The sequence below is a fragment of the Patiria miniata genome, unplaced genomic scaffold (genome assembly GCF_015706575.1).
Source record: "Patiria miniata isolate m_02_andy unplaced genomic scaffold, ASM1570657v1 HiC_scaffold_26, whole genome shotgun sequence".
Lineage (NCBI taxonomy): Eukaryota > Metazoa > Echinodermata > Asteroidea > Valvatida > Asterinidae > Patiria > Patiria miniata.
In genome coordinates this window covers 7508434-7520608 of record NW_024037065.1, presented here as the reverse complement: position 1 = coordinate 7520608, position 12175 = coordinate 7508434, and the positions used below count along the sequence as shown (strand labels likewise).

Genomic DNA, 12175 nt, shown 5'->3' with positions numbered 1-12175 from the left:
CGTCTCAATAAAATTCAATTCCCAACATGGATGGGTTTAATTCTCCTTTCCGATGTAAAATTTGACCACTCTTACAAAATGCTGATTAAATTTTTAAAAAGATTTCAGGACTTGATCTTATCAAGGTTAAAACCTCTCTGGGGAAATTAGCATTTGGAGTATTTGTGGCGCAGTAAACTTTAACCAAAAACTGGAGTGACCTTTGGAGCGAAAAAAAAAAAATTTGGCATGCCAAACTAGACCTTGTCCAAAAAAGATCTGTCTGTTTCCACTCAAGACCTAACAAATAAGGCCAATTTTATTTTTCTGACAGCTGCCTTGCGTCTGGCAAACCTTAGTTATATCTCAACTATTCTATTCGGACTGATTCTGTTGAAATCAAAAGAGGGGGGTTTTGGGGGTCGCCTGATGACATTTCAAGGGACAAGTTCTTTGGGACTAGGGATTGTTTGTTTTGTCAAACCCTGTACTGGCAGCTGGAGGTGTATTAAGGCCAATGAATACATGACAGACATGGGATTGGGGGTCTTTGTTAAGGTCAGACTTGGAGCTTGCTGACAAGCCACGAGGGTCGGACAGAGTTTAAATGGGGTTGTGATTGAACTGTAGATGGCCCTTTTCGCCACTTTCAAAAATCCCAGTGGTAGGAATGTACAAGCAACACATTCACTGTGTGGACTTCCGAACAAAAGATGTCCACATAAACCAGGTTTCAGATATGTTGTGTGGACTTGCCCACGTCCACACAGTGTTTCCCCCTCTCTGGAAAACAGGTTTAGAGGCATTTTGGGGTTAGGTTTATTTGTCGCAAAATGAAGAGAAACACTCAAGGGAATCATAGAAAAAAAAATTGGGTTGAAAGAGCTTTTAAAATTTGGGTTGAAAGAGTCTTAACTACACGGGAAAAATTCTGACTGAAGCCTTTGAAGTGAAGCTTCATCCATTTCTTGGTGATTGCGAAAGAATGTTTTTTGTTCACAAGGTCTGACCAATTAAATTGACAGTTTCTTGTCCACCAATCAAAAGAATGGAAGGTCAAAGTTCCTGGGACAGGTAGACTGTTCAGTGTCTAAGACAATAGACACTGACAGGTCTAAGGTCATCCAGGGTCACGACCTCAGATCCTGGTAGCCATGGGGACCTTGTTACCATCATTCAATCAATCATTCGATCACGCTAATTTCAACAAATAGTGACACTTGATTTCAAAAACTTTTTTTTTTTAAATGGTTCAAAGTTTTTTGGAGAGGCATGGTTTAAAAACCACTGGGAAAAAGTTTTGCTCCTTTGTCAAAAAAATAAGTCAGAATTATCAGAGAATGGGAACAAACTGAAATGATGATTGTCAAAATGCTACTAACAGAATTTTTTTTTTAAGATTACCTTAAACCGCTTTTCCTACCCAATAAGCAGAGACCAAAATACGGCCCAACCTTATTCAGCTTCACAAAACCCACTCCTAAACTACTTAATCATAAAGGCTTCCGTGATTTTCTCGAAAGGTCTTAATTAACTTGTTTTTCAGTTATAATTAAAAAGCAGGATAGGGTGTTGGTCCGGGGATAGGCCGACCCCTTCTGGAGAAGTCCAGATAAAAACCTTCACTCCTACACTCCAGCTTTAACTGCCATAGAAACGTTGTATAAGTTGTATAAGGGAGAAACGTGTTGCACTACGATTACCCACTGCACCCTGAGCTCAAAGATGTCAAAATCGGTAAACGTTTTCAGACTTTTTTTCTCTCTCAGGTTCGTTAGGAAATTGACTTCCTGCCCTGAAGACGTAATCGCTGTTTCTTGTTATTGGCAGGAAAAATGTGACGGGTCTCAATATGGAAATTTTATGACGTTTTCTGACAGTTTGGATTAAGCTGACCTCTGCTTTCCGTTTTGAGACACTAACAAGAACAGGATGAAGGGCAAAGCTGGGCAAGATTCTACGCACAATCAACCGTAAACACATGAAACACAGACAGACAGACACAGACACGCACATTTGTTTATGGTGTAAATCAAGAATTTTCTTTTGTTCCTCTTCCCTTTTCCTTTGTTTATACCTTAACTTTTTCGCAACAGCTCTCATTGGTTTTGTACACGTTTTCTAATCAAGGTCGTCCTCGATTTGGTTCCTGTCCTCGATTCACTGATGATGTTGCAGGTGTGTGTTTCCTCGATTCACACCATTAACAAACGCACACAAACATACAAGGACATTTTAAAACGAAAATGTACGTACGTTGGGAGAGCGGGTTGTAGTCGATGCCACTCTTGGCCGAGCCGTCCTTGGTGAAGACGCGAACGATGGAGACCTGGGTGGTATCGCCCATGCGGATGACGGGGATACGCACTGTGCTGATGTCGTCCTCGTTTGTTGGTTCGTTGACGGTGAAGCGGGTCTCTGGGAACTTGATGATGGGCCCTGGACAGAAGAAGAAAAAAATTAAAATCACCAGATGAAGTTAGAAAATGCCAAGAGGAAAATTTGAGAAAAACTTTTTTCCAGTTTTTCCTAATAAAATGTATGGTTTTTGTACACTTCTACAGATATGCTTCCTTGTTTAAAATTTAAAAAAACCCTTAAACAATTATGTCTCTCAAACATAAAATGACAAAATTTGACAGAACAAGAATTAAACTTGAAACCTCAAATATAGACAAGTGGCTTTCCTCGTACAATTTAGTCAAGATTTTGGAATCTCCAGAGAAATTTTGGAAATAGGATCCAAAAAAATAAATAAAAATAACAAACCAAATTTATGTTAGGTAATCTCAGGTATCTTTGCTATCTGTTTTTAGCCACATGCCACACAAAAATTAATTCTTTACAGTTTTTGATTTTTGGGGAGGATTTGTTTCTTTCTTTTTAGCACTATTGTGCTTTTTTCCTTATCGTTTTCCCTAGAAGTGAGTACGTACTGTCTCTACAGTTTTTGCTTTTTGGGAGGATTTTTTAAATTTCTTTTGAGCCCTTTTGTGCTTTTTTCCTTATCGTTTTTCCCTAGAAGTGAGTACGTACTGTCTCCGACATCGTGGATGGTGATAGTGGTCTCGTTCTGTTCTCCCACCATGGCCTGCAGACCGGAGTCCGTGCGCGGGTTGCCCAGGACCAGACGGAACTGCTCATCGTTCTCAAACACGTTGTCGTCCATCAGCAGGACTGTGCACTCCTTGGAACGCTCACCTGGAAAGGAATGAAAAGAAGAAAAAAAATATGTCAGGCAATTTGTCGTTCCAAGAGTTCTAAAAATTCTCACAGGTTAGCATGTGGGTATGAATTTGGTGAGCACCATTTTCCTGTGAAGTACATCTGAATGATGAAAGATTCATTGAAAAAAATGCTGCCTTAGCCACTTTGTGTATAAGATCTATGGAGTGTCAAGCAAATTTTTTAAGTATTTCGTAACAAAATTGGAAATGTTTCTCAGTCCCAGATTCATGTCATATCATCATTTCTGCAATGACTGACCTTCATTGAGATGATATATGAAGAAAAAAGTGGCGTCAGGTTGCAACATTTTTTTCCAATTCATTCTTCCAGTGCGGCAATTCAAGCGCTATATAATGTCCATGGCGGTGCTTTTAAGAGCCAAGTGTATAAATCTTATGCATCCATCATCTAGTAATGGTCAAGGAGATTACAGACTAGGAGTTTTGGATCGTTTCTCTGAATCATTATTCGGATATCATGGTTAATTGGCTCTGTCACGGACATTACACGTCCTTTGCTGATGCCGGAATTGCCCAGTATTGAAGTAACTGTCTTTATAAAATGTAAATAAAATGATACACCAATGTTCCAGCCAATACTCATACATTGGGTTACTGGCTTGCAGTTCACAGACGCCGACATTTTGAATGAATACGACAGATCGGCTTGCTGAACCGGAGAGTTAAAGGTGATTAATTTGCATGACGCGTGTAATCAGTGGGCAACACCTGTCAGCTTGGTACCTCCATGAGGTTACCAGTTAACCATGCAATGTGATATACAGGTACTACATTTCACTGGTTCCCCGTTATCAGGACATACAATTATTACGACACGATATGTTGATACAAAGCATCTTCTTGAGTTTAACGGTAAAAACAGCAGCTTCTTGGCTCTCTTCATGATTTTTGTTTTAACACGGAACTATTTTCCGACTAAATCAGGTCCGTAGGACTACGTGCACATTCCCTCGTTTCTGCCTTCATGAAAATAGGAAGTAATTATAACACACAATACCAGGGGGATGAAAGCCGGAATAGGAACTCCGGGGAGTCCAACGTCTCGAAGGAAAGAACCTATTAACAACCCTTCTTAAAAGTTCTTGAAATGTGCGGCGACCCTCGACAAAAAAAATACTTGCTCACTGAATGTTGCCTGCTGGCTAACACACTCTCATGCTCGCGTGTAAACACAGTGACACATTACTGACGACAGATGCGGACGGTGTGATCTCACGCAGGCCAGCTGTTATCGATGTGTTTCCTTCCGTGACCGGATGAGCAAAAGATGTAAAAAAAAAAAAACGTTCCACGCATGACCCACTTCTTCTTGAACAAAGCACTCAGGGGTTGAAAACGGGGAAATGCTCAGTGGGCCATTTGAAACCAGTTTGATGGTCCCCTTCCCGAACATTAATGACTACAGGAAGAGCATGAATGTGTCTCTGAGTGCCTTGTTCCTAAGTGCCGAAATACGAGATGTTTATGCCGCCTCTCAATTAGTCTTAATAGAGCAGCCACACACAACTAGTCTTGAACTTTGCTCTTTACCGACGGTGCTGTAAGACAAGCTAAGAAAAAAAAGCTGCTTGGGTTGAAATCGAACCCACTACCTCCTGCTTACAACTGCGGAAGTCTTAACCACAGAGTTTGCTAGGGTGGGTTGGCCAATTAGAATCCGATATAGAGCAGAGCTTTGCAAAAAAATCAAGGATTCTTTTATGGATTTTGCTTTGGTGGCTTTTTCCATTAGACGAGTTGCTTTTCCAAGATGCAGAAGATGTTTTGACGCGCTACCAAACCCTATTGCACCGTTCCTGTTGTGGCCAAGAGCTCTGCCTGTCCTTGGTTTGTGTGCATTTCCCACATAACTTGTGACCGAGGTTGACTGAGCTTCTGTGGACACCTGCCCAATGCTGGTGATCTAATTTGCCAATACATGCTGTCAATGCGACACAGGAATAATGTCAATTTGAAAAAAAAGTATTAAAATTGGATAAGAGGTCTAAAAGATGCATTTGTTTCCATACTGATAATGGCATTCTGTCAGAGTCAAAAAATCAGATTTTGGACTTAAGTTTGAAAAATCTCAAACCTGTAGACAGGCAGAAAGGTTTCGTTAGAGACAAAACGGGATCAGTCTTCGTCGAAAAAATAAATCTTACCAGGCAAGAAGGTGACGATGGAAGACTCGATGTTGGGCCGCTCGTCAAAGTCCATCATGACCTGGGCGGAGCCCTGCCGGGTGTAGCAGCGGACCGTGCTGGTGATGGACAGGTCACCGCTGCGGACGATAACCGCCGTGACCGTGCCGTCATTTTCGTTGATCTCGTAGGTCAGGTCACGGAACTCAACCTTGGGCACTGAAGAAAAAAAAACACCAACAAATAAACATAAAGCATAATTCAAAAGCAGACTGAATCACTATTTTTCAAAAATTAACATTGTTATAATTTTTTTAGTGGAAACATTTTGGGAACATCAGTTTTGAATTTTTTTCACATGATTTCAGTAAATTTGAAAAAAAAAAAGTATAACAAATGCTTTTTTTTTTTAGTTTTTCCTTCGGTTTTGGAATTACAGGTTACCACATGATTTTTGAGCCACAGATGAAGCCAAAGCTGAAAAACCTAAACCATGGTTTCGGAAGTGGCCTCGGGGAAAACGTGGAATACTTACAATCAGAGATAGTGTCGTTAATGGTGATCACAGACAGGGCCGGGGCACCGAGGACGGCGTTCATGGGCATGCGGAGTACCAGCTCGAAGGTCTCGGGTCCCTCCAGCAGGGGCTGGCCTAAATCGTCCATGATGTAGACGCGCACGTTCTGCATAGTCACGCCGGGGGCAAAGTCAAGGTTGCGGCTGATTCCGGCATAGTCCACACCACCTATTCGCAAAAAAAAAAGAGAAAAATTTTAAAAATCACTTTCTGACAAACAAATTAGACGAGTAATTAAACCTGACCTGATATTCCTTTCGTTTTCCTCTTAACTGACCGAAAATTTCTGACAGGTCATTTACATGTTACACTGTCCATACCCCTTACCTTTTAAACGAAAAGCCCCAAAATGGTTGATCAATTTGACTGAAAAATAAAGCCTAAAAAATAAATAACGTCACAGTGAGACGACAGACTGACCAGGATTCCATCACAACTAATTGGGTCTCTAAGAACGATTTGGTGTGCTTTGGGAACCCCAGAGTAGGAAAATTGACAAGCAAAATGCCGTTCGTTTTCCTAATCCTTTGACCAACCTAAAAGCAGCCAGACTTCACAAACATTTTCCTTTAAAAACAAAATTTGGACTTGTGATCTATAAATTCTAGGTTAAACTTCGACTTCAATATTTTGAGGAAGAGTGACCTTCTTAAATGAGGGAAGGTCTCTAAAGGATTTTTTAGAGGTTGTTTAGGTCAACAGTTCAATGGCTGAAATGTCACGCAAAACTTGATGGATTGACAAGTTGTGGACCGAACAGGAACACGAGTAATTGATATCAACTGCCCACTCTAAAAAAAAATGTTCAAAAAAAACCCAAATTGTCACTAGGGAAATGCTTTCAACTTTGAAGGTCAAAACAAGTGTGTCCCACCAGATCTTTGAACTCAAAAATAGTATAGACTAATCTGGGCATGCTAACAATTCTGTCGCGAAGGCCCCCTTCAATGGTGAAAGCATTGTGCTAGCTATTGTTCAGATAATCCATTAGGGGGCAGTTGCTTTGTACAATAGCATTGCACAGTCATTTCTCCATGAAAGGGGGCCTCATGGGTGTACAGCGATAACGTGCCCGTGGATTCGTCTAGACAGCAAGTTCAGATTGATACAGCAAGTTCAGATTGATCAGAAACCAGTCTTGAAAGTTGGCCAAAACATTAGTTACAAAATTTGACCTTTAAAATCTCCAAGGAAAGAGTGTGACAACCTATGTCTTTGCAGGCTTATAGTTGTTGAAATGTGACATTTCTGGTTGTTTCAACACAATGTTAACTAGCACATGGGGTGACTCAAAATCCCATGGTACATGACAAGTCCCGACAAATGTGCCCGGGGAAAAGAGATCATAGATACTTAAAAGACTCAACATTTCATGCTGACTGAAAAGTACAGGAAGTGGAGGATAAACTAAGTCTGACTAAATGCATGCTCATACTTCACGCGAAGGCGATTCACACGAAGCGAATTTGGCGTCACGAAACATTGGCTGCAAAAATTGTGTCGGAGCTGAAGTGACTTTCAAATTCACAGTCCGAAAACTTGCTGTGATCAGCCATGCAACTTGGAAGTAACAAAAAATGCAGAAAAGGTCCAAGCTTTACAAGACTTGTGCAGTTTTTTTCAATTTTTAACGGCATAAGTGTGAAGTGAAAAACAAGGAAATCAGCTGATCCGAGGAAAAGTTAGATTTGCCTGTGTGATGTCACAAATTCACATATTCGCATTTGCTCTCGCCGTTCGCGCTAAGTATGAACCCAGCTGACACCACATCAAAATAAATAAAACACATGAACTTACAGAAAATACTGTAGACACAGACAAAAGACAAATGAAGCGGGTGGGGGGGGGGGGGCATTGAACACAAAAAGATTTCAGTTGGACACAACAAGATTTCCCACAAGTCTATGACTTGTCCATTGTCTTTGTGTCCTGCAGATTTTGGTATCTGCAAGGAACACTCGGTGCAAGTCAGTGCACTTTAGGATGAACCAGAATGCGGATATGCTTAAACAATGCATGTCACCAGCATGCAACTCGTATACATTATTGTATACAGCTTCCCTTCAGCGGTTTTAGCAACCAATGTTGCAATGTACTATACTCTGACCCGGCCCATTTTCTCACCCCAATATCAAAATGCATCCCTCTATTTACAATTTAAACTAAAAAAAAAAGATAACTTGACCCAATTTAGCTGGAACCACTCGAACCCCCCCCCCCCCAACCCCTGATTTCCTGCGACTATTTTTAAGTTGTCTTCACTAATCATGCCCACTTCCATTACAGGTCCAGCCACATGTGGTCTCAAGAATGTCTTCCTCCATATCCTGTTCCGAGTGATGTTCGCGTGCCAGCACGACCGAAGTAAAAAAAAAATCTTGAAAACTACTTTCACTGGTAAGCTCATTTTGACATCAAGCAAATCGCAGCTGGGTACCAGTTAACAAGCAATATACATTGTAATGTGCCAATGAAATGTAATGTAATTTTTTTTAATGCAGTCCTTGTAACTGCAACTTTGTGTCCCATTTAACCTTATTTTCAATTTTCATTTTGCCATTTTTAAGGGCATTTTGGTGCCTTTAAGATTTTATGCAAATGCAAATTTGCATACTCATGAGCAAAAATGTTATGTCATTTTAGGCAGAAAACTCAATGTTACAGCTGTTTCAGCACAAACATTCGTCAGAATTTTGGATATTTAGCTGTGGTGATATTTGTTTCGGTTATTTGTCGTTGTTTCAGTACATGACAGTCAATGAACAAAGTTTTCTCACAAATGCTTTCAATGAGCACATTTTGGGTTCACAATTTGAACAGCAAACCCCTAAACAGTGTCTTCCTGAAATGACATCACAGCAACAGCGCCCTCACTTGTCCAGAAAAGCACAGGCATTTTTTTAATGTATAAAGAAGTGCACTTTCAATAAAATCAACCAAAAAGGGATGTCAGATAATTTTCATACATTTACAAGGAGTAAAAAGTTGCACAAAATATGTTCCAAGTAAGACTCATGTCTTGGCCCTTTAAGTGGAATTCCCCAAACCCCCCCACCTATTTTTCTGAAACTACACTTATTTTAAGTTGCTTTAGCATTTATAATGGACAAAAAGATACGTCTGAATTATTAATGGGCCGCAAATAGTTTGGAACTTGTTAAGTAAAATATTCCATAACTAAACGTGGGTGGTTTATATTAATGTGATTTCTCATTCAAAAGTGAATAATTTTTTGTTTTGCTTTGAAAAAAAGATGGGACAGAACTCAAAAACTAGTACGGGGTGAACCACTTTCAGCAGCAACACCGGAGCGAAACGACAAATGACAAAATGGACAGAAAAAGAAGGGAAAAATTGGATAGGATATCATCAAAGGGAAACAGAATCACAGTGGAAAGGAATGCATTAACCAACATAAATAATTCTGGAGCCGGAAGAGGCTACATGCATGAGCGAAAGTGGAAATGGGACGGACGGGTTTAGACAAACAACTCTTCGCAAGACAGAGGAAGGTGACGACTGAAACTACTAGAAATATTTTCTACACATGTGCAAGAAAAAGAAAAATGAACTTTGAGGCACCCAAGAATCCCAAACAGAAACCATGTACAATTCCCGACGATTTTGACTGCAGGGCCCAGTGTCATCGATTTGCTTACAAGTTCCAAAAAAATCCCTGCTTACTACAGCAGAAAATTTCATGCTTACGGGAAACATATTTCACAGGTCATTGAGAAATGTTGGCTTATGCGCATGGGTACCTCCTGTAACAAAGAATTCTGTGCTTACAGGGTTAGCACAGTATTTTTCTGCTAGCCATCATAAGCACAGAATGGCGATCGTAAGCGCGGAATTCTGTGGTTAACAGAGCCATGATGTTGGGCCCTGGTCTTGTCTCTAGACTCATATACATGCAATAGAGGCTAAAAAGCCTGCATAACATTCTCAATACCCGTCTCTTTTTTTCCTGAATGAAGAGAAATACTTAAGCATTATTTTTAGAATCAATTTGCTTTAATAAGGGTTTTCAGGGTTTTTTTCAAGCATTGCAGTCGTGGGGACCGACTAACAGCAATACCAGTGGTTTCCAAGGCAACATGCTGTTATAAATTTGGTTTCTGCATCTGATGGTGTCCCAAAAAAAAGGGCGTTTTTGTTAATTATCTGAAACTGACTTTTAAAAAAACACCTGGAAACTTGTTCTGTGATACACACTCTACTCTTTTGACTGTCTGGATGCCAAACCCATTTCTTGCCATTAATTGCCCCAGAAAATGAGAATAGCCAAGACAAACACGGTGACATTACCTTGTGTCCTGTTACAATGGGGTCAAAAGGCCAGGCAAAAAGCAAAGCAGGATAAAAATGAACGAGAAAGAAAAAAGGTTACGTGATACATGACGATAAGTCACTCGTTAGTGGGCGGAACTTTTCACTTAGAGCTGACACTCGCGTGTCGAGCGGAGATGAAACACATAACAGGAAATATAAAATTTGCGGATGGATCTCTGGATAAGAAGATCCACAGGACTCCGAAGATTGACATTTAAAAAATGTTTGAACGGACAAAACATGTAACCCAGACTTTTTTTTTTCCAACTTGTACTTGGTTAGTCAATGTTCCCTCCCCTAAGCAGCAGAAGGGAGAGGCTGTGGGGGTGGGGGGGGGGGGGGGGGGGGGGGGGGTTAGTTCAGACCACACTGTGTGTCATAAAAGACAATGTTTTTCAAAGGAAGTTTAGATCATAAATAATTAGTGTTACCCATGCTTAGTACATTTCTGAGTGCATGCTAGACAGTTTTCAGCACGGCACGTAGCGAGGACTGTCAAAGGCTTGGTGTTTATCTCAAAAAGTTAAAAAATGTTTTTGTTTCAAGGGGCATGGGGAAGAGGCGTTGCGAAGGTACAATTGCCTTGAAGACTTTCATACCCTTTCAGAGTGGGTTCAAAGGATTAAAGACAAGTTACACCCTAAAGCTGTCAAACAGCCTTGATGATTTTTGCAAGAGCCACTCCCCTTCCCTCCTGCTACCCAATCCATTCTGGGGAATGGACGCGTCGCATAATACCCACCGGTGGCAGAGGGCGGGTTGGAAGCGCGGGAGCGGACCGTGACGCTGGCCATCTTGGATAGATCGGTGCCGGTACGCCAGACCTGGACCTCCAGGTATCCGTCACTCTCGTCAACACGGTACTCGGCCTCTCCAAAGTAGAAGGATGGTTCTGTGTGGGAGAAAAACCCAAGACCAAACCAAATTTAAAATCAATACTCAAAATCAAAGTACGGAACGTGAAAACGAAACAATGGGACTGTAAGAGAAAACCATGGCTACATCTTTTTAAAACGAACACAGTGCAGACCACAAAAGATTGTCTGAAATCAGGCATGTAACTGGGAAGTCACACAAAAAAGAGGAAATTCAAATCTTTCCCAGACTTTGTACAGTGTTTTTCTATTTTCAATGGCACACATGGGAAGTAAAAAAGAGGAAATCAGCTGATCCGAGGAAAAGTTGCATGTCTGTTAAATAGAAAGAATTAATTACAGCTATTCTTAACAACAATGCCCGATATAATTGTCCACCAAATTTGGAAGCCAATTTAAAATGTACTCTCATGAGAAGTGACAAATAAGCTGACGAATGAATTAGGAGAAAAATATTGTAAATACTGTGGAATTTGGGTAGAAAGTAAAAGACTGAATACACTCTTATTTTTTTGCAATTCTGAAGTAATACTTCCCAAATGTGAATCTCAAATATACTTTTACAATAAACTTCATTGGTCATACATGTACACAGTTGGAAAGTGCAACACATTTCTCAGGGTCACTTGTACAATGTGAGTTTGGATTTTTTGTCGGGAGTTTTTTAGGGGGCAGGACTGCACATGCACTGCAAATTCAATTACTGTCAACTTCTGTCATCACTCTACCGAATGGATGGTCCCCCTGTCTCCATGCCAATGAACTGACTAAGCCTGCCGTTGACTGAGGTCCTTTTTCCAATTTCCTGCCTTTTTTTTCTTCTTTTTAAATTCAGGGTTAACGGTCACCAAACACAGGCAAAGACCCGTCTCAAAAACTTTGGGTGGGGAATCAATTTTCCCAACAGCAGCTGGATTCGGTCATTCCGAGCTGGATTCCTTTTGACGTCAAATTTGTTGAAGATTTAGTAATTGTTGTAAACTCTGCAGACAGCACTGCCATGTGAGCTAATTTTCGTTCAGGGACAACTTTTGCCTTGTG

The 12175-nt window shown here is 40.7% G+C and overlaps 1 protein-coding gene across 1 annotated transcript in view; it reads right to left on the bottom strand.

The window, feature by feature from the left end:
* LOC119733636 (extracellular matrix protein 3-like) overlaps positions 1 to 12175 on the bottom strand; it is a 35188-nt gene that overhangs the window by 11464 nt on the left and 11549 nt on the right. The window contains exons 5-9 of the mRNA XM_038207040.1: positions 11002 to 11151; positions 5886 to 6095; positions 5372 to 5569; positions 3016 to 3180; positions 2236 to 2418 (exon numbers count right to left, since the gene is read on the bottom strand). Coding sequence (XP_038062968.1) covers positions 2236 to 2418; positions 3016 to 3180; positions 5372 to 5569; positions 5886 to 6095; positions 11002 to 11151 — 906 coding nt within the window. The remainder of the gene's footprint in view (positions 1 to 2235; positions 2419 to 3015; positions 3181 to 5371; positions 5570 to 5885; positions 6096 to 11001; positions 11152 to 12175) is intronic.